A 23406-nucleotide genomic window follows, 5' to 3' on the forward strand; every position below is an offset into this window, starting at 1 on the left:
ACAGACCTGGGATCTCCCTGCTCTTCAAAACCCGCTGGGAGCCCCAGATTTCACCAAACAGACCCTGAGCTGGCAGGCCCACGGGCAAGTACTGAACCAATGCTCGAAGCGCTGCCAGGGCTTCCGTGCGTGAGGTAATCCCTCTTCTACACAGGGCCTCTGGGGCCCCTGCCGAGGCAAGGCCAGGCCAGGCCTCTCTGAGCCCGTGGCAAGCTCTCAGCCACGACTGGAGTAAACTCTTAATACTGCATCGGCCCTAAAAACCGTCCAGAGCCCCCAAGCGCCTCCCCGAGGAGAACGCAGAGCCGCCCCGCACCACACAACCCCCCCCCCCCCCTTCTGCGCGTGCGCCAGGCGAGGGAGCGGGGGGGCGGGAATCAAATTGCTTTGCGGCGGGGTTGTCGTGAGGGCTTTGTGCCGCAGCCGTAAAGCACGGCGCGCCGCCGTTGGGAGGCGAGGGAAGTTTGAAGTGAAGTGGCGGCCCGTGCGGGTGAGGCGGCGGTATGGCGGGCGACCGCGACATCCCCGGCGAGCTCAGCCTCATGGATAAGGGCGTTAGGAGGTGAGGAGCTTGCCGGAGGGGCAGGTGCCCCGCTGCAGCCGGCGCGGGGAGCTGGGCCCTCGGGGCGAGGGGAGGCCGCGACTGTGGTGGGGCGCGGGGGTAGGTAGAGCGGCCCGGGAATGAAGCTGCCCGGCTGATGGCAGGTGCCTTTCCTTCGCAGCTTGCTGGAGCTCTCGCTGAGCTCGGACCTGCACACGCTCAACGTGCACGGTAACCGCATCGCCAGAATCGAAGGGCTCGGCCACCTTCGGAATCTGCAGCATTTAGATCTGTCGTCAAACCAAATCCGCCGGATCGAGGGGCTGAGTTCCCTGGCTAATCTGCGCACCCTAAGCTTATCCTGTAACCTGATAACAAAAGTGGAGGGTCTGCAATCTTTGTGTCTGTCCGTTTAGCGACTCATGAAGCTTTTCTAGGAGTTGTGTTAGAGCTTGCTTATAATTAAGGTTATATGACGTTAAGATGAGCTACTAAGTGTATTATTATTTAAATTTTTCAAAGAGTATATAGTCTCTGTAAGCTTTATCATAGCAAAATGCCTTCATTTAGGAGGAAAACCTGTTTTTTATATTATGATTATAGTTTATTGTCATATTTGTAGTCATAATTTTTAAAGGCTTATTCTGCAAGTTTTGATTTGATGAAAGTAGACTATTCTGCAAATCTTACTGTTTCTTTTTTTCCTCATTTTGTTTAGGACTGGAAAAACTCTTTAATTTAATTGTACTGAATTTGTCGTATAATCGCATACATGATCTCTCTGGTAAGTGACTTTGGCATGTGCAGTGGAATAAAAAGCATTTGCCTCACTTTTAATTTTGAAAAACTTGACCAAGTGTATTTTTAGAAGTTTCTAGTAGTTCAGCTAATTGACTGAGTAATGCTACTAAAGGTGGTAGTTGCTGCTACTCCCAGCTTTCAGGTTTCTAACATCAAGGGTTGTTTTGAACTGGAATTTATTCTCCTGTATTTGACAAGGCCAAAGTGTTGGCCTTTGTTCGCAAAGTAGCATAGTAAACATTTCAAACTTATTTCCAAAATGAAAAATGCAATAGTCTTGGAAGATATTTCCAAAAGATTCATATCTTTCCATTATATAGGACAAAAATGCAAATTTTTATGTGATATGGAAGTTCTTTTCTAAATCAGTTTGTTGAAATGGTCAGTTGTTGCTTCTGACTAAGATTTTAAGCTACATAATCAAGGGTGTTTGACAGAATATTAAAAATAACATTGGTAACAATTTTGTTAATGAACTAAGTTTTAAAAAGGAACTCCAAGCAAAATGTTTATTTTTATGTGCTTGTTAACAGTGAGAAAATAATCTGTTTCTTTGAAGTTAGGTCTCATAACTAGCTGAAATGTTGTGCTGTGCGGTAGTGTACCATAGCTAATTAACATACGTAGACAAGGACATGGAGCAAAAGTTGTTGCATCAGTTCCAGTTATGATGTATTATTTACTGAATATTTTTCAACAAGATGCCACTTGTTCTAAACCCTATAGTCTAGGACTGTAGCAGAAATCATTATTTTGTTTTCTTAAATTTTCAGGATTTCAGTCCCTTCATGGAACCAGTCATAAGATTAGCCATATTGACCTTCACGGCAACTTTGTAAACAATATTAATCACTTACTTCAGTGCACAAAGGGGCTGCGCTGTTTGACGAGTCTGATACTGGAAAAAAATGGAAAAGCCAATCCAGTTTGTCACACAGCAGGTATGGCTCTCATGTTGGATAGATACTTTGTGCTCATTAAGTCAGTGACTTCCCTTAAGCTGTGAGCCAGGTTCTGAAACTTGCAAATTCATTCATAAACTGGCCAACCTGCAGAAATTCTGTCAAAATTAATTTGTTTTCCACAAATTCCCCCCCCCCCCCCCCCCGGAATATTCTCAAAATTTAATTTCTCATATGCTTTGATAAGGCTCAACTTTTCACATATTTTAGGTTAAGGTGGGAGATAGACAAAGAGTCATGGGAGGAGAAAGTATTGCAGAAAAAGGCGAGAAGGCATATTAATATTATAAGGTGGGTAGAGAATTTGAAAAATGTACATAGAGATATTGACTACATAGAAAGAGGGCAGGCTTGGAAGTAGATAGTCTTGTATTGATAGAGACTACAAGAGGAAAATCAGTAGTGAGCACTAATAGCCTTTACTCCTTTTCCCACAGCCTCTATAAGCAGTGACAGACTCTAAGATGCTCTGCAGTAATTAGCATTTTCATCAAAAAGTAGGCAGGGGTTTCACTAGGCAGCATGGAGACAAATTAGAGGAATGCATGTGAATACATCGCTTTCAGTTGCGTTGCCTAGAGCTTCTGGTTTGGGGGTAGGTTTCTTGTGCTGTTTAAATGTTACACCCTGTGTTCAAACAAGTTAAATCGTAGCATCCTGGTTTGGTGCAGGTTTTGTTTGTTTTCTTTGTTTGTGTATAAGAGGGGAAAATCTCCTACGGGAAGGTAGAAGTGGAGGATTGATACTTTTGGGACAGCTCAAAGATAATTTCATTACAAGGAGTAGAACAGTTGGAATTACAATAATACAAAATAACAACCATATCATGAGCATATAACAGATACAGGTGTAATATGTGTACAGTTCTTAGAAAAAACTCAGAGGTAACTGAGGGAAGCCAAATAAGGTCTTGGGTAGTGTTTTCAAAAGTACCCATGAACAAGTTCTACAAATGCATTCAGGCACAACGGAAGCAGTAACAGGACTATTAAAGTTATCTGGATAACTTGGAAAATTCCACTAGTTTTCTTCTGTATGTGCCTCTTCCTATCTACCTCTTTGGTGGCACTTGTTTTTGAAACTGCAATGTTCAGAAGCCCATATTCATTTATTAAAGACATTTAACTTCAATGAGTTAGAGTTTCATAATGCCTTATTTAATTCACTGAAAAAGGATGAAGTTATCTAAGACTTTTCAGAACCTGCCTTTCCATTATGTTTGTGTATCCTTGCACTTGATGCAACTGTTTTGGTGCAGTACACTGATACTAAAAGGTTGTCTGTGCAACTGCAGTGTGCTGATGGTGGTGGGGAAATCCCTGTGTAGACAAGGACTAGGCAGGCATCTTCCCAGTTAATTTGTTTTGTAATGTTATCTGTTGAAAGCCTTACATGTGGGGAAAGGCGAGACGCTTGTAGATATCTCACTACTTATTTTTCTTCTATTAAAAATGCAACAAATTATTTAAGATGACAGGGTACCTAAAATATACTACACACCTCCATCGGAAATTAATTTCAATTTACATGTGGTATTTTCTGTAAGGTTATAGAGAAACTGTTCTTCAGACGTTGCCCCAGCTAACAGCGCTAGATGGAAGAAATATTTCTGGTGATCCAGTGGACCCAGGAGAAGAAAACTGTTCAGATTTCCAGTGTTTAGAAGACATTTTGGGCTGTTTGGTTTCATCTGGGTACCCCTCATCCAAAGATCAGGTGCGATAGTTTGTGTTTACTGATTTTAAAATTGATACATTTTATTTTTATATTGCATACAACTCAATGTTACAAGGATTGTCTTTCCTTTTGATAGAACTATGTAACCTTATCAGTGGTGACACCACATATCGACCAGGCGTTAGCTCACTTTCATCAACGTACAAGAATACCAGTACAAAGTGCCATCAGCTCCTCTACAGAGATTGTCTCGTCTTCAGAACCAGAGAAGGCCGAACTTGATAAAATATACAGTGAGATAAGGATTAAAAAAATAGAAGATCAAATTTCACAGATATTGCAAAAGGTGAATTTTCTTCTGTGATTGCACAGAAAGTTTTGTTTGTAAAAGGAGGTGTACCTTTTGATAATGCAAAAGTTTGCTGGGACAGACTGGAGCATTTCTACTTCTATGTATGTGCTGACTTCATGCTAATGTTTTCTTAATATTTGAGAAACTGGGAATAATATAAAAATAAGTCTTTAAAACTGAAGATTGCACTCTGAATCACAACAACTTTCATACTGAATAAAAATCATAATGTACAGGACTAAGAGAACTATCTGATCATATTATATTAGAAAATTATTTTCTGGGTTTTACCCTGAAGCTATCAATATAGTAACTGAACCAGAGTAAAATATGAAATGCAGCAAAATATCTGATTATAAAGTTGGTTAAAATTAATTTTGCTAATAGCTGGTCTGATGTGGTTGTCAGGTATGTTTTTGTAACAGTTGGTGGTGTATCTTGCATGTTTGCAAGGCTTTCTTGGTTTTAAGAGCTGTATTTGTTTTACATTTTGCACGAAGTGTCTGCACCTAAGGATTTTATCAAACTTCAGGTATTTCAGGAAGATACAACTATACATTCTCAAGCATGCCATTCTGTTGGGTTTATTTTATCTTTAAAACAACAGAATGTTTTTGCAAGGAGGGAAGGGGTTGTTTGGAAGCAGTTATTTACTTTTCTAAAAAAATTATTTTGTGTGAACTTTTTAAAAATAGCACCCGAATAAGTGTTAGAAATTAGCCAATTAGAAATTGTAAAAAGTATAGGTAAAACTTCAATCTGTTCTTAGGTATCTGATGCCTCAAGAAGGGAAGCTCCTCCGAATGTTCTCAAAGCTAAGAGAGACACAGATCCAACTTCTGAGAGTGAAAATGAGAGCGGGAAAGAGAACAACAGAAAGATTGTGAAAAGAAGCAAGATCCCTACTTACCGTAAAACTACCTTATCTACTAGGTATCATGCAAATCATCTTAAGAACAAAGTAACTGACAGGTATCCCAGTGTTTGCCACATAAACCCAAAATGAATTAAGTTGAATATTGTCAGAGTGAATGTAGTTTGACTTGAAACATTTTGCTGAAAGTGGTTGGGTAAACTAGCTCTGTTAATGCTCTAAAAATTATTAGCTACTGAAGCTTCACTCAGTCATTTCCCTATATGAGCATTTTCTGTCTTTAGGGGAAAAGGAAATTGAACTGAAGATTCCAAAACAAACACTTTCAGAATTCTAACAGCTTATATTTTCATCTTTGTTTTAAATTGTGGTGACAAAATTATTCTCTACAGATGGAAGAATTGAGTCATTAAAAAGTAAAGATTTCATGGTGTCAGAACGATGGTCAAGAATATAACTGTCCATATTTTGTGATGAAACTGAGGATGCCATAGTAATTTGTTTGATTTATATAGTAAATATCAGAAGTGATGAATAGAAGATTATATAAATTGGAATATATTTGTTCAGTCAGCCACTACAGCTACTGTGCTTCTCTAACATAGATATGAAACAATGTGATCATAAGATGTTTTTCAGGTAGCATCTACTAGTACTACATTATTTTTTACAGCTGGAGATTTGAATTCACCTGTTTGTTTTATGATCTGATTGCAAATTATTTTCTATGTGGTTTTGAACTCTCTACAACTCAGCTTCTACACAGAACTGTAAAACTTTGTTCCTTAAAAGGTGTTTGAATCCCCTGTTATTGTTTAAACTCTGCATATTCATAACTACACCTTGATGTCCTGCTATTATAGGGAAGAGAAGAAAAGTTCCTCGACATGTCCACGCTCCAGTCAGAGAGACTGTCATCTCAATTCATCATCAGATACTCGAGACTTGGAAGTAGTGGGAAGAAAAGCTGAAATATTAACTGGAAGACAGAGCAATATAGAAAAAGTAGAAGAAGTTAATTCAAATGCCACAGAAGAATCAACATACCGAGTATGTTTTGCATCATTTCAAGTTAAATATGTCTTCACCTGAAGCCAAGCATATGTCTCCTGGTGAAACTTTAAAATTGGAGGTGACAAAAATAATTGCATGTAGATAGTATCAAAAAATAGCGGAGTTCTTGTAGTGTCAGCTGGAAGAGAATTTATTTTCACTTTTATGGGGGTTTTTGACCTGGTCGCTTGCACTTTCCTCTGTCATCCATGAATTCCAGACAGACAAAAAAAATCTTGCTCTACAGTTATGAATATTGTTTGCCATTTTTGGCTACATTTGAATGTTTCCTAGTAAGTTGATTCTTACCGCGTTCTTGCTAAGGTGCTGATTCACGAACTGGATCAGGAGAAAGAAAGGAGATGGAAAGCAGAGCAAGCAGAGAAGAAATTAATAGAGCATGTCAGAGAGCTACAGAAACATGCAAAAGAAGAAAAGAATATTCAAAGTATGGCTGTATACACTACAAACAGGTAGGGAGAATGCTGTAGTATAAGAGTTTGTTTTGTTTTTTTTTTTAATTTAAGACAATTCAACTTACAGGCTTAAGAAATGAGAACACCTTTAAATAATGTACTTGGAAAAGAAAATAACACATCAAGCAGCAGTGCTAGAATTTCTTTCACTATTACCTAAAGAAATTCCTTTCTGCAGCTCTACAGCTTTCTTCCTGTTCTTTTCTCAGAACAGTATCAGTGTTGCTTACCTCCATTTCTAGCCATTACTTTCCAAGTAATCTCTGTAATTGTACTTTCTCTTTCAGCTCAAGCTCTAGTAGCTGTCTCTTATACTTTCAGCTTCCAATTCCCAATCTCCCTTTCCACCTATACACACAGCATTCTTTTTTTTTCCTGTGCGGTGCACTTGAACAAAGATGTTTCTGGCAGAACAGAGTAGCCAATAGGCAATATGTTGTGTAGGTCAGGCCTAGCATGTCTTCCTATAGACTGCTATTGCCATCCTTTTAAGTTCTGAGCAGCATCCTATTGTCAGCTATGATTGGAGATGTCTGCTTTATTTGTCTCTCAACTGCATTGTATTTATCAAAGACACACTTCCTTTCTTATAAGGAAGAAACAAGACAAGTGCTTCCTGAGTTACCATCCATGACTGACTGTGATTATTTCCCTGTTTTTTTTTTTTTTCTTTTTGTTCTAGGTTTACTTCCCACCTTTATTTGCTACTACCTTGGATAAGAGGCTTATTATGTTTCTTTTCTTTTGAGATAGATGTTATATCAAAAATTATTAGAATATTTACGGATATTTCAAAGTTTTCTGAAGAAAATTATTAAATTCCAAATTTATGAATTGTTCAGCTTCTGTGTAAAGCAAAATGATTCTGGAATGTCATTTTCTTAAAGACCTACCTATGAGGTTGTCTCCAGCTTAGTTGCTTTTAAAATGAAGCTCCGTATAGTAATGCTACATATGACTTCAGTAGTATTTTATGTATTTTTAAAAGGTTTTACATGACAGTGCTGTAAATAGTAAGACCCAGCAAAGAACACGATACGGTGCTACAATGCTTACTAATGTCTTTTTCCCAAGGTGTTTGGCATCAAACTAAATACTAAAATGTTTGTAATACAACTATTTTATTTATTCTCAGGTTAAAGGAATTGATATTGAAAGAGAGAGATGTTAAAACAAGACTGCAAGCAGATGTCCAACAGTTGAAGGGTGAAACTGAAAGACTTACTAATGAGTTAAATCAGTCAAGAAATAAAGAAGCAGAACATCAGAAGGCCATCCAAGCTTTAGAAGAAACACTATCCAAGATGGAGACACAGAGATTGCAACAACGAACAATAGAGGTAACTATCTTTCATGAGTAAATACTACAATGGCAACAGGATGACTACTATAGTCCTAGATATTAAGAAACACTAGATTTTACAAGCCTTAAGCCTGAGTTTTCCACAATAAAAGCTGGGGCTTTTTTTTCTACGTAGTAGTAATTAGTAACAAGTATCGGTTTTAATTGTCAATGAATGTCTTTTATAAATAGAAGTATGTAATGCGATTTGGCATTAAGATAAAGGAGAACAAGTCCTATGTACTTAACACTGAGAGTTGATATTTTCTGAAAATGTACAGTAGCAAGGACAATTTTTCTGAAATGTTGCTGAAATCGAGGATTTTACTAGCGAGATGCAAATCTGGTGTTTCTGTTTGTTTTGCTGATTTGAAGAATTAGATGCTTTTAATTGCAACCAGAACAAAACAGTAATTGCTGAGAACTTAAAGATTCTGGTGGTTTGGGGGTTGTTTGCTTGGGATTTTTTTGGTTTTGTTTTTACAGCTGGAGAAGATGATGCTTTTGTTGTCAGAGGCACTTTGTTCTGTATACAAATACATAATATCAAGATGCTGGACCAGATACTGCCACTGTTTCTGACAATAATTGGTGAATTTTCAGTGGCCAACTGTTGCATCCTCCAATATCTATTCCTATTGTTTGATTATATTCCTGTATCAGCCCATTTCTGTGTGACTGAACATATCCACTTACAGAAATTGAATCTGAATATATGCATCCTGAAAAGTCTGAACTGCTAGTATGGTGTTTTAGGGTATGTCGTCACTCTGATACTCTAAAAGGAAACAGAGTTGGGGAGTGTACTGACAGCCTAACTGCAAGTGCCATTTAAGTTATGGATTAACCACCCTCCACTTTTTAGGCTCCTATTTAGGCACCTGAATGGCTCTTCCAACTTTTTTCCTTACCTGTAAATACCCTGGAGCTATTATGGATCCAGAAGCGACCTTCAGTTTACATCATGTGTCTGCTTGTCACCTTGAAAAGCACTAAATTTAGTGATTTACAGAAGTGGTTGGGGTTTGTTTTGTGTTCTTTTTTCTTTTCCTATAAGAAAGGAAATACTTATTGGTATATGAGGCTTTTATTTTTCCTTTAATGAGATATAGAAATAAGTAATCTCTTTTCCTATAAGAAAGGAAATACTTACTGGTGTATGAGGCTTTTATTTTTCCTTTAATGAGATATAGAAATAAGTAATCTCTCTTGATTATAGTAGCATCATTTTTATTCACTGCAAAACTTAAGGGAGGTTCTTTGCTCCTGACTTTAAGATCTCGTAGCAAATACTCTTTAGTAATTATGTTTCAAAGAATAATCATCATGCTGTAGAAACTAAATGCTTTTTTTTGAATGTTCAGATTTAATATACCTTTGGCCTATTATCAACTCAAAGATTAACAAATTCTAGCATATTTTATAGAGCTTTCTCATCGTACATATTGGCAATTACCTTCAGTGGTAAATTATGGCTACTCTAGGTAGTAACTCTTAAGAATTTCAGTCAACATTCAAGGGATTCAAGATAAGTTACTATGCAAGTAAGTTAAATTACTACACATCTAAATGTGTACCCTATTTTCTAGCAGTCTTTACATTTGCATGTGTTCTCACTTGAAATTTTTGGGTTTAAGTGCTTCAATTTAGGAGAGAATTGCTTCACTTCATCCACAAAACAACAGGAATACAGAGAGGTGCATCCAAATGTTACTTATGAAGAGGCTTAACATGTAGAACATAAGAACTTAGCTTCATACTCAAGCCTCACAACAATTTTCATACAACTGAAGTTACTGTATGAACTACTGTATGGCATTCTCAAGCTGGAACTCATAACATGCAGCAGCACTTATGTATCTTAAGGGACACTGCAGATGATGATAAACATTGGAATATTTCATTTCTCAGTGCAGGACATTCCATACAGCTGTTCCTTAACTTTTTATTTTTTGTTTTGATTGCTTGTTCAAAAATCAAGTTGAGGGGATAGTTGTGATGGAATTCTGAAATAAAACAGGCTTGGGAAATTTTATTTTGGACTTTTGTTTTGTGGGGTTTGGGGATTTTTTGTTTGTTTTCTTGAGAGAGTTAGAAAGTAAACTGGTTTGTGTTCTAGCTCTGCCATTGGATAACTGACACTTAGAGTAATCTTGAGTACTCCATTAACCATTCACAGATTTGATACTCTGGAAAGCAAAGAGATTAGAATTGTGTAAGTTCAGAATGTGGAGACCCTTTGCTTTGCTTAGGAGGACAGATTGACAAGATAAGTTGTTGCTGATCACTGAGCCCAAAAGGCAATCCTTGATGAATGCTACAAATAATGATTAGGAGTAAGAATATCTCCACTGATGTTGCCTCTGCTATTTCTGTTGCATGTTCTAACTTGAAGCCTTCTGAAGTGTCTTGATTCCAAACTACCATTTCATGAGTAATTAAAACTTTATAACTTTTTTCATATAATTTTTTTCCTACTTGCTGAGTCAGAAAAGACAGCTTTGTATGTAAAAGGCTTAAGATTATAAAATGGAATTACTCATAAAAGCTTGCATCGAGTATGCTACCTGGTGTTTATATTGATTCTCCATTTTTTGTAAAATCATTAGAAAGCAGCTCTGTTCAGCAACTTTAAACTGTAAAACTCTGAAAGATACATTTTTTTGTAACTGGAGTGTTGAAACAAGAAAGCTATATTGAATACCTCTAAAAATGTTTTGCTTGAAACTAATACAAGTATTACAATAAAAGAGTTTGTAATTGAGAAAATCATTATGCCAATATACTTTTTTGACTTCTGCAGGACACTTTCAGGTTCTTTATAGATGAAGTAAATGTCCTTGGTTCTTCATGAAAGTTGCTTTGTGTTGTAAGTTAAGCTAAAACTTAATTTTAAACACCTTGTCTTAAATTTCTGCAAGTGTAACAAAATATATTAAGTTTAAAAAAAACCAAAAACCCACACCAAAAAAACCTTCCTTTGTCTTGGACTAGGTAACGTAATAAAATTCCATAAAATTTTGTGAAAAATACTGAGAATTGTGGAGCTTGCTGTAAACATAATGGCCCACACAGACATGTATAAAAACTGTATTAAAGCACCTGTTCCTTTGTATTCTAGTGTAAGACATGAAGAATAAGTTACAGTTGCAAGAAAATCTTATTCCTCTTTATGAATTCTACACAGATGAAACAGGTGCAAGAAGCAGAGCTTAGAGCATCAGCAAATGAAAGAGAAGTACAGTTACTTAGAATATCCTTCCGACAACAGAAGGAGAAGGTAAAACAACTACATGAACTTCTTATATTAAGAGAGCAAGAGCAAAGGTATGGGGTTTTCTATTTTCTTTTCACAAGTTAATAGAGATGCTAGTGTTGCAAACATTTTTTTTGTTTAAATGTGTTCTACAAAGCGTGTTTTTGTTTTTGATGGGAGAGATGTTCTTTGTAAAAATGTCTACATCTTCTCACCCATTTTCATGCTCATTTAAGAATATCTTCATATCGTGTGGGTTCCTAACTCATCAGTTCATGAAGGCAACTGTGTTCTTCTGGCCTTTCATTTGATAGGTTCTTGTCTTATTATATGGCTGAACTCTTTATTTTAAATACTTGATCTTTAATCCAGGGGATAATCACATAGAAGTAAAATTGCATTCAATTTATTGCCTGAAGATCTGTATATACTACAATAACACAAAGTGTTCCAAAAAAAAGTCGGCTTCTACAGTGTCTTTCTTTAGGGTATGTGGGTGGCTTGCCTGGATGTTTTCCTCTTTTCAGAGAATACTTGAACATAAGTTCTATACTGTTTAGCTAATACAAATGTGTGTATAAACTAAAGCAACAAGTGGTGTGTGGTATACTAGTATGTGAGGGAGGTTATTAATAAAATAAACTGGTTACATTTGCTAAATTTTACAAGGATAAATGTATTGAGATACTAAGATAACTGCAGGTTTAGATGGGAAGAATCTGATAGCTGTGTCTTGAGAACTTCCAATTATTATCTCATAAATTTCCAAAAGATATAATGAAAGACAGGGGATACGTTTTGTGTTTGTGTTTTAAAGCAGATGAACAGAGTAGTCTTAAAGTACAGGGTGCTATTGCTTCAACATTCTCCTATAGAGATGCTTGCAGACAGGAAGGAGGCTTATCCTGGAACCCTGTAGGTCTCCATTGCTGCTGCTTTTCAGGTTTTGGGTCTGAGTGAGAAGTAACAGGTGTTCAGTGAGGGTGAAGAGAATTACTGCCAAAGAGGCTATCTGGCTATACAGTGCTTTTCCCCAACTCCAATGTCTCTTCCAGATCTTTAGCAGCAAAGCAAATAAATGCTAATTAACAGCAAAAAAGCAATTGAATAATTTCTACAAGAGTTTGAATTAAAAAGTAAGGTCGTTCCTTTGGGTGTTTTAACAGTAGTCAACACACTCTTTCTCATCACAGAGCCATTGTCATAGAAGACTGCAATCTGTCTGTGAAACTAAAGAATTTATCCCATTTATTATGTAATTTATCATTTTTAAGAAATACTAAGGAAATTAATTGAAACAGTTTTGAGAGATACTGCAGTTCTTGTCTCAAGTATATGTTTGGTAACTTCAGGAAAGAACTTGAAACCCGAGTTCCTTTAAATGGACCTGAATTTCAAGATGCTTTGTCAAAAGAAGTGGCTAAAGAGGAACAAAGGCATGAGCAGCGTGTTAAAGAACTTCAGGAGAAAATTAATATGTTAAACCAGAAGTACAAAGAGTTAGAAGATGAATTTCGTTTAGCTTTAACTATTGAAGCAAAAAGGTTTAAAGAGGTAAGACTAAGAACATTTAATCTCAAAGTAGGTGGAGTTGTAGTTCTCTTAAATGTGTTGGTTTGGGGTTTGGTTTTTTGTTTGTTTGTTTTGTGGGTTTTTTGATCCTTAAGGTCTTTGGTCCAAGGAGTCATCTAAGAATTCTGGTAGTAAGCTTTGAATTATCAATGATGAGAACATAGACACCAAATGCCAAGTCAGCACTCAAAAAACCCATCATTTTTTGTTCATAAGTAAAAGTTAATCAAAAGAAATTAGAAAAACTTCTATCTGGTGGTATTAATGTCTTCTAAAAGATGTTGAGTTCCACTAGAATATATTCAATTATTGTAAAAACTCTTTGTGGTGCTTTGATAAGGTTATGGTTACATGTATACCAGTGTATTTAATAATAAAGTTCCCTATTGTTTAGCTTTTCAAAACTAAATTTTGGATATGCATTTTGAAATTCAAATTCAAAACTTGATTACTAAATTCCTTGGATAACTTATTTCTATGACTAGTATTCACATTATTTCATATGTTAAATGAAGTAAGATTTTAAATGCTTTACCTTCACTTAAACTTGGTTTTCTTCATTTTAAATCAGTTGGATATATGGAAGAAGGGAAAGAAAAGACTGGTTTTTTCACCCTTCAAATCTTTACCGTGCAAGGAAAAAAAAATAGAATTAATTTTAAGTTATTCTTTCCAGATTTTAATGTTAATCTTAACAATGAGATTAAACCAAGACATTGTTTTCATTTCCCAAGCTATGGTTTTTCTGCTCTGCTTCCCATCTACCCATGATTTTTTAAATTTTTTTTTTAATTTTTTTACAAATCTGTAGCTGAACAGAACCAGTTTTTTGAGTTGAATTATTACCAACAAACTGGTAGAAAACCAAGTTCAGGTATTCACTAATTTCACATACTGTTGATGAACTTCTATTTCTTCTTTATTTGAAATTCAAATGTCATTTGTGTGTATGTATACACACTTCTTCGAAATGTTAGCATTTTTCAAGTCTTATCTTATAAAACTTCAGGTAAAACAGGATTTTGAAAATGTTGCTGCTGATCTAGTTGAACATAAACGAGCCCTGTCTGAGTTTGAACAAAAGGAAAAAGAGATGGCAAGTCTGATCCAAGACCTGACGAGTATAGTGAAAGAACAGAAAACAAAGATTGCAGAATTAACAAAATCAAATGAAGAAGCTACAGCAAACCTAAAGGTATTTGTTTCAAAACATTTAAACATGTATATATGTTTTTTTGGGTAATATTTTACCTATAAAAGTAGTAATTTCATACAAGTTAGATTGACTGAAAGACACCAGTTTCCTGCTGCTCTGAAACAGAGTATTCCACATCAGCCTTTAGTTTTGAATCTTGCACTTCTATTTCTCACTAACACTGCTTTCCATATAGCAAAATCTAGACTATTCGTGTCTTCAGAAGTACACTTCTTGCCTTGTGAGTTCTAGCAGTTTGTATATTGTCAAGTGGTCACTCTAAACTGAGATTTAAAAACCTACATTAATAGCCCTCACCCTTTGTAAATTCACAGTAATTGGAATATGGTTCTGCAGTGGTCCCTGTATGTGAAGTAAAAATTAAATTGAACGAATAATCAAGTGTAGTTATTAGCAGCCTATTATCTGAGAGTTGCATAAAATTAGCAGTATTAGACAATTAGTAGATAATGACTAATTTTAATGTTAAATACTGTGGGCTCAGTTGCTTTACCTTACACTACTGATCACCATACGGTAACATATTATAGTACTACATTGTCTGTAAATAATTCTTTAAAATCTTAGGCATCTAACTTTCAAACTCTTGTGGGATCCAGTCCATGTATGTATCCAGCCCATCTTTATGTGAAAACTTCTGTGCAGTACAACCCCTGCACAGCTGTTTCTGATCTCCTCTGTACGTGTTGCTGTTGGGGTGTCCAAACATTGTGCTGCAATATAGAATAGGATTCTGCAAGTCAGTGATGGTGCTAAAAACAAAATTTAAAAATAGCTATGTTAAACAGCTGTAATCTGTAAAACAAAGTAGCCCGCATAACTGAAGATAAAACTTTATCGTGGGAAGTGAAAGTTCATCCCAGCTTCTCTCTGTTTGCTTTTGATTTGGTTTTTAATATCTTAACTTGACTGTTTCCCTTCTTTTGACTTGTGCATTTATAATTCTAAACAGGTGTTTATAATGGCATTGATAATTTAAGGTGGCTATTTAGAAATCAGCCTTACAGGATTGAAGTATGTCTATTTGAAGCAAATATTTGTGTTTCATTATTGGGAAGAGATGCAGATACAACCCTGTATGCAAGCAGAATGTTTCTCATTTAACTTAATTGCTGTGTATAAGTATTACTTTCCTAGCCGCTTAGTATTGATTTGGAATTCTGAGTACTTGTTTTAAAGGATCTTAATTGTCTTTTTTCAATGTTCATTCATACAGTGTCGAACAGAAGAACTTGAAACGCTGACTGAGGAGGACAAACAGAAGGCTGTTCAAGTTGAACTTCTGAAAAAGGAAAATGGAAAACTTATTTCTCAGATGACAGCCCAGGAATCTGTGATTGATGGGTTAAAAATGGAAAGAAAAATATGGGGGCAGGAGTTGGCACAACAGGGTAAAATAACTTCTTTTTTTTTTTTTCATTTTGCAGGAAAAAATGGTGGCGTTCAAAGTCATACTTTTCAAATAAACGCTCCAATATAGTTGTAATCATGACAGGGTCTCTGGATGCCTTGTTGATCTTATCCAGTTATAAAGATGATGTGCAAAAACAGATCTTCTGTAGTACACAGGCCATTATTGGAACTATAACAGCAGTTGGGGTACTTGGTTGCAAATATAGTTTATGTATTTCCCCAAAATGTCAAAACACCATAATATTATATGAAGAACTTTTAAATATGAAACTAGGAAAACAAGGATTTGTAGATAGTGTTATGTGATGTTACTTGTCTATCAGATAAGTTTAATGTGAAAATTACAGTATATATCTTTAAAAAAAATAATAATTGTTAAATAGTGGGTGAAAAAAAGCTTGGGCTTTTTTCATTTTTCCCTTATTCGTGTAACTCAGCACCACCTTGTGGGTTCTTTGAGACTGGCTGGGTTTGTAAGAATTACTGTTGACTTTTATCAGAGAAGTTTTCAAAGGGTAAAATACAGACCTTCAGTTCTACATTTCATCTTAAGTGTTACCTACCTACAGATTAAAGCCCTACAGTGTTTTCAGTGGGTAAAATGGTCAGTCATGTTAGGTTTTTAAGGTGGTTTTAAGGTTCTTACCTTCACCTCCCCCCCCCCCCGCCCCCCCGACATGATACATCTTAGTCATCTGTGAAATGGGTGCTGTAGTGTGACTATCCTGTTTTATCTAGGAGCTCACCTTGCTCAAGATCGGGGAAAACTGGAGGCAAAAATTGAAGTTTTAATGAATGAGATTGAGATGTTAAAAAAGCAAAAGGAACAGGACAGTGATACTATAAGAATTAAAAACAAAATAGTGGATGATCAGACAGAAACAATTAGGAGATTAAAAGAGGTAAGTGCCATGTCTGACAAGTTGTGTGCTTAGCTAAAATTAAGACTTGCAGTGACAGTTATTGTAAAGGCTGTAATGAAATTTGGCTCTGCTCTCCTAGTTTACTAACTCAGAAAGCACAGTCAGGCTGCCAGTGGCAACTGATTTCACTGAGAGCGGAAGAGGGCCTTGTATTAACTTGATGTACAGAGATGCTACTTCAAACCTCTCATTGAACCATATTTATGTAAAGACCTTTTTCTTTGCCTTGCTTCAAGTTATTCTTGATAATGACTTTGAGAGAGGAAAACCAAGGACAGCATAATTCTTCCTGTTTGTTTAAAGAAAAGGAAAAAAAAATAATTTAAGGTTTGTTTTAGGTTTATTTTACAATGTAAGTATTTTTTTTGCTTGTTAAGTCTTGTAAATCAGTATTTTAACAGCAGAGCCACTATGTTTTAGTCTACTAATTCCATTCATCTAATTTAGAGACTTAAGACTTCAGCTTATTCATCAGAGCAAAGTTTTATAGCATGTTATGTCAGTTAAGGTTAGACATGTTACTCATTAAACTGTATAGCCACATAACAATGTGAGCTCAGTGATTTGTGTATGTAGAATAAGTTGTATTAGAGTTCTAAACTTTTTCTTGGTTTCAATTTCAGATTCATGTTTTCATGATTCTTTTTTTTCTTTTAATTCTGACTTCTTTCAGATGATTATTATTTAACTGGCTGTTGCTTTATTTTTCCTATAATACGTTTAGAAGAGTAAACTTTCACATGTCCCTCTGCTTTATTCCAGCATAGACTAAACAGATACTCTTAAAGCGTAACAATAAAGTTAAAATGAAGGGAGTTTGTGTTCTAAAATATTTATCTTCTAAAGGGCTTACAAGAAAAAGATAAACAAATCAGAAAACTGCAGGAAGAAAATCTGGAAGCTCAGAAATTTTTTCAAGTACAACTGGATGAAAAAGCCGCTGAATTTGAAGAGCTAATGGAAAAATTAGAAAGGCAAAATGAAAGAAAAGAGGAATTAAAGCAACTGCTAGAAGAAAAAGAAGTAGAACTTGATGACATTAAGAATGCACACAGGTGATACAAGTGGCAATAATTCTTTGGGATCATAATATGCAACACTGCTCTGAAGTTACTCTATGTTCAGAGAGCACTTCCTTGCTGTTAAAACCCACAAAAATGTGGAAAAATGGAAGCATGGAAAACTTTCTGCCCACCTAAGAAGTGGTATCTACATTCATTGTAAATATGTGCATTTTATTTTCAGCGCACTGAAAAAGAAGTGGCAAGGTAAAGGAGAGCTATTAAGCCAGCTGGAGGTGCAGGTTAAACAAATGAAGGAGAACTTTGATGTCAAAGAGAAGAAGCTGATTGAAGAGAGAAATAAAAGTCTTCAAACTCAGAGGTGAACACCTTCATAGCTTATTTTGTGACTGCTTGTATAGAGTATCACTGTTAATATATATACAAAAATGTCTGATTATATGGTGAAAGAATGCATAATACTTTTAAGTACTTGGTGAGCCCAGTTGCTGCAAACTCTGTGTGCATAGAAGTAATTCTTGCTATACAGGTGACTTACTTTGTGGAACTAGCATTCAGTTATAGCATTTGTCCTTGAAACTTCTTAGCTATGTTCCCATTTTCTTTGAAAATAATGGGAGCCTACACTCGTTCCTCCCTAGTATGCCCATTCCACCACAATGTTTTTGGTTTACCTCTGTGAGGAAACTCATGTCATGCTTACATGATAGGGACTCTTCTACATGCTGGCTGGAGTCATACAGTAAAGATGCTTGTGCATGTGAGGCACAGTCTCACAGTCTGTAGCTGGGTTTCTTTGAGCATGAGCCTGTCAACCTTCTAGCTTGTGACCAGGGTGCATGAGACAAACTGACTGCAAATCACAGGTCAAGCCAAGCAACTGTGGCTGGCATTTGGGCTTATGAGGAGAGGCCACAGTGCTTCACAAACATCTGTGTAGGATGATGAAAATACCTTGTGCACTGTGTAGGAAATTGAGGACAGATCCTCAATACTTATCACAACAATACTAATAAATACGTCAGTCTGTGACAGACTGTTTAGAAGTTACCTCTCATTCTCTTCCCATACAAGTAGCAACAGGTTTTTAATTTGTTTTATTTTTTCTCTTGTACTGTCAATTTGTTTGAGCAGTTAATAGTAAATATGAGATGATACTGAAACATAGTCATAACCCAGAAAATAGTCAGGGACTTAGATGATGCTTAGTTATTTCATATGCTTCTGGCATTATGGAGAAGTATGGTAGACCGCTGCCTGTCATGAGCTTAGATTGGTAGTGTGGTTTTTACCTTATTCTTTGGCCCCTTTGTCTAATTTTTCTTCCTTCCAATTATTCTTAAGAAAAGATGAGCCAGTTAATAAGACTACATATTTATCTAGCAGTGATAATCACACTGTTACTGAAGGAATAAGCTAGTATGACTAAAGTATTTGGCTTTACACTTTTAAATTAAACACTTCAATTAATTATACTTTTGCTGTCATTTTAAGGAAGGTCATCTGATTAATAAATGAAAGAAAATATCTTGACGGTCAAGTTTGATTTAAAAAAACCCCAAACAACAAACAAAAAATACCAAAAATCAACCACCTCAAATAGTAGTACTAGGTTTTGGAATTGTTGGAAGATCAGTGGTGAAACTGAAATTTTGTCCCAAATAATTCTGTTTGCTCTCAAAATTGCTGTAAATTAATTGTATAGTGGAATAATTTACCTTGCTTTCTGTTGCTAGATAGTTTAGAATTATCCCCAAAAGGAGAATTTGCTTGAAGGAAGTGCTTCACTACTGTGAAGCAAACGCTTTTTCTATTTCTGTGAGACACAGGCTTACAGGCTGTTTACAGAATCACGTAGTTCAGTCATTGACTTCTCAGGAAGCAAAAGCATAACAAGTAGATGTTTGAAAACAGGTGGAGTTCTTATCCACGTTGACAGTAACAAGCCCGAATCTTCATATTCTTTGCTAGTGATTAAATGCTTCTGCTAAGAGGAATGCCAGAAACCTTAAACATGGTGCGTAAAACTAGAACACGTACTTGAGAAAACAGGACATCTTCTGATGCTAGATATTGAAATAATTGTCTTCATGTCTGTTATCAAAACCTTATCAAAGGCATAACTGGGCAACGCAAAATACTTGAGTTGTTTGCAGGACTGTGATTTTTTTGGTTTTATCACTTTTTTAGGATTGCTGTGGAAAAGCTTCATGAAATGGATGATGCTTTTAGAAAACAACTAGAGTCAATGTTGGCAGCTCATCAGGAAGAACTATTGCAGCTGGCAAACGAAAAGGAAAAACAAATTGAAGCAGCAAATGAAAAAGTAATGTTAATACCAAATTTATGTTTACTGTATTTGCATTTTTCTTCTACAGCTGCTACAACAGTGGTGCTTGGAAGTCACGTGTCTTATCTATCTGGCTAATCTCTGGACGAGAACAGCCCTGTTTTAGTACTCAATCTTTGCGCAGCAAGAAAATCTCTAGCACTGCACCATCATGAAGTTCTTTATTCAAGCAAAGTAAAGTTGCATGCTACGTAGCTGTTATGAGTCGATAGCTAAACATTTCCTTATCTGTACAGGCAAGAATAATGATGATTGTGCCAGATAATCCATTTAACTCGCCTATGCCAGTGTTAACAGTTAATCTTCCTGTAACTGCATTCTTCCTTAGTGTGACAACTGGTGCTTTTTCTGCATAGTAGGTGTTTTGGGTTTTGATACATTACTCACTATTTCCTAGCAAATTAATACTTTTTTTTTAAAGCAAAATTCTGCTACTGCATCCAATGTCCAAAGTAGTGCATGGGTTATTTACCATAAGTGTATAACTCCTGCATTGCTTACTAGTATTAAGAATTGCCAAGATTACATAGTTTTAGGTATATTAGAGATCAAATAGAATTCTTATTTTTCCTTATGTGCTTTTTCAGGTTTACTATGTTGAAGAAGAAATGCGGCAGCTTCTGCAGGAAACAGCAAACAATAAAAAAGCCATGGAAAATAAAATAAGACGACTTACACATGCACTGAATGATATTCAACAAGATCTTTGAAGATTATTAATATGTACACTAGGAATGTGTATTACACAAACTTAAGCAAATTCATACACTACAATGCACTTTTCCTTGTTTTCTAGAGAATAAATTCTTTGTGGTATATTTTGATGGTTCAGGAATCAGACATAGTTATTTTTACATTACTTATATAACAGTTATTTTTAACCTTTGGTTATTTTTAACTTTTGTCAGAATGGGTCAAAACACATATATAGATGAAAAGCATCATCTGAAATTAGGAATTAGTATGTTTAATAAGAGAAGAGAAGGTTGGGCCTTTGCTGCTAAGACAAGAGCTTGAAACTCGGCTTCATGGGGGTAAAGATTCTTGTACTGAGATCCAAGAATTTACCTGAAACTATGTTTAATCTGCTACTGCTGATGAAGAATGCATGACTGCTGCAACTTAGAGTGGCTTTTTTGGCCGTGTATCTTGGTTCTCTGAAGGAACAGGTTTCCTACTAGGCTTTTGAAAAATAGGAGATGATGAACTACGAGCTTCTTATAGAAGCTAATCATAAGCCTTATGTTAATATCATTTTTATACTTCTTTCATGATGGAGACTTTACCATCTCCACATACTCGGGCATTTATTTCATTTGCTTGTTCTCAGAAGATTCTCAAATATTATTGTACTATACCATTCTCTGAAGTGTTTAATGCTGTAGTAGTAAGTAAAATAGTAAGTAGTAAAATTTAGTTACGTGGTACACCAGGTGGAGCTATTTCTTTCTACCTCGCAGGAGCTAAACCATAGTCCTGTTGCTCCAATGAAATAGAAGCCACTAAGCCGACTTTACTATCAACTTGTTCAGAAGAATCCAGGCATAAGCACACTGATACAGTATAATTGTATATGCATTTTTGTGCCCAGCAGCCCAGTAAAAGTGCTAGTGCTAGTAAAAGGCCCTGGCCTTTGGCTAACTGTGCAAGGGCCATTGGGCTTGTTATCAACTTGTTATGAGAACTTGCTGTGTGAACCAGAGCTTGATACCAGCTGCCTCTTGTTATGAAGAGCAGCTTAAGTGTGGGATGTAACAAAGGCCTTGAAAACATGGGCACAAGTCGAAAGCAGAGGCCACAGCAGCAAAAACAACTTGCTCACTGATGGTCAGTGGCTGGTCTTTGAGAAAGCACAGCCTTGAGAACTGGGAACAGATTGCTTTTGCTTTAAGAAAGGAAGCAGCAGCAAAGCAAAATAAAAAAATCAGCCAACAACTGAATAAGTCACCTGCAGTGGCTGGGAAAACAACAGCCCCGCCCCACTTGGCAGAGTAACCTTGCCTTGAGATTGTGTGGTCTTCTAAAACGGCAAGGTCCCAAATTTGTGGGAGGAGACAGAAAGCAGACACCTGCTTCAGTGCTGGCTTTCTGCATCCAGAGTTCCTGCACCTGGCCCCTGAGACCAGCAAGGACTGGAGCTGTCAGTGCTAATGAGGAGACATCTGCTCTGTGCCACTGTACACCCCCAGCTAAGGTAGGATATAGCTGTTAAGGACTGACTGCTTTGAATGTGTGCTAGGAGTTGATAATATGCAAAAATTCATGGTAATGGTTAGCAAGGTCTAAGAACCAACTCAGCACAATGGGGTTAATGAATGCCAGCCTAGCAAGTTTTGCTGCGAAGTTTAAAATTAGCCTAATAGATTGGTCTGCTGCCATCCCTCTTGATTCCCGGATACAAATATATCACTGTTACCTAAATGCAGAAGAAAATGACTTTTCATTCTCGCCTTGTGTTCTGCATGCTCCTGCTTCTTCAGAAGCCATATTACGTGAGGAAATGCTCACCTGGAAAGCTGTTCTATAGTATTTAAATGGATACTACTGGTGCAGAAAGGCTGCACCACTTCAGAGTGCTTTTCTGTCATGTTGATCAAGTTTCCTTGGGCACTTCTTTTTTCTTGGCTTATTATTTGACCAAGCTCCACTTTGGGTGAAGTAATTGAATACCTGGAATGCACCAGGAAGGTAAAAGAACTTACTCTTAACCCTGATCCAATTTATTAATATCGGCTCAGAGCTTTTCCTCCAAAATTTTCTTTCTGAACCTCTTTTCTGATTTAAGTAATAGATATTTAAGTGATTTCTATCTTCAACATTTATAAAATAATAAAAATATGGTGTAGGTCAAAGCTGTGCTAAATTTACCTATTTGCAGGGATAAATTTCAGACCGACATTACTGAAAGGTATAAAATAAATTAAAAAAAAAAAAAAAAAAAGTGAACTTTGAGCTTGTCAAATGCAAGGCCTGTTCTCCTGCATCAATGGCAATTTAAAACCGATTCCGTTATTAGAGTGTTTTGTTTTCCTTTCCAGACAAGGTAATGGATCTGTTTAAATCAATACTGTATGTATAATCAGTCATGAAGTTCCTGCATTACCCAAGACCAGGAGGGATGGAATTCAAGGACCTGTTTGCTCCTACACATACACGTATTACCCTGAACGTGCTGTTGGCTATGAAGGCGTACAGCTCCTGGGTGACAGGGCCCATTCCGTGTAATGTCCTGCTTCGTGTGATGGGGGACCCGAGGGTCTCTTCCCCACGGCATTTCTTTCTTGAAGTGCATCTCTGTGTGGACTTCAAAGCTTCTCTACTTCTGTCTGGTGGTAACGGAGGGAAAGAGGCGTACCTGCACGCGTACGTGTGGACACCAGCGCAAAGCACCAGGAAAGCATCCTCAACCCCCGGTGCCTCTCGCCAGACCAGCAGCGTGTCCCGCGTCCCCCTCGGGCGCTGCGAGAACACCGTTCATAGTTAATCTAAGTGGGGTTTTGTATCAAGTGCAAACGCTGAATGGAGCGACGAGGCGCTACCGTGGTGCGGGGCGCAGCAGGCGCTCGGGCCGCTCGC

General features: G+C 36.7%; 1 protein-coding gene across 2 annotated transcripts; it reads left to right on the forward strand.

The window, feature by feature from the left end:
- The first annotated feature begins 431 nt into the window (after positions 1-431).
- Positions 432-21871, forward strand: LRRCC1 (leucine rich repeat and coiled-coil centrosomal protein 1). Of its 2 annotated transcripts, none has more exons than XM_049823072.1 (19): positions 432-562; positions 723-928; positions 1260-1325; positions 2116-2283; positions 3851-4020; positions 4118-4327; positions 5103-5305; positions 6071-6257; positions 6585-6733; positions 7872-8076; positions 11266-11405; positions 12687-12888; positions 13916-14101; positions 15339-15513; positions 16274-16437; positions 17305-17513; positions 17704-17841; positions 19671-19806; positions 20418-21871. In XM_049823072.1, exons 1-19 carry the CDS (start codon positions 504-506, stop codon positions 20538-20540), a joined length of 3096 nt encoding a protein of 1031 aa, XP_049679029.1. In that variant the 5' UTR covers positions 432-503; the 3' UTR covers positions 20541-21871. The 2 variants fall into 2 exon arrangements, with proteins under 2 accessions (XP_049679029.1, XP_049679038.1); XM_049823081.1 differs by having other exon boundaries at positions 5103-5266.
- Positions 21872-23406: the final 1535 nt, after the last annotated feature.

This window comes from Accipiter gentilis, chromosome 2, assembly GCF_929443795.1.
Source record: "Accipiter gentilis chromosome 2, bAccGen1.1, whole genome shotgun sequence".
Classification (NCBI taxonomy): Eukaryota; Metazoa; Chordata; class Aves; order Accipitriformes; family Accipitridae; genus Astur; species Astur gentilis.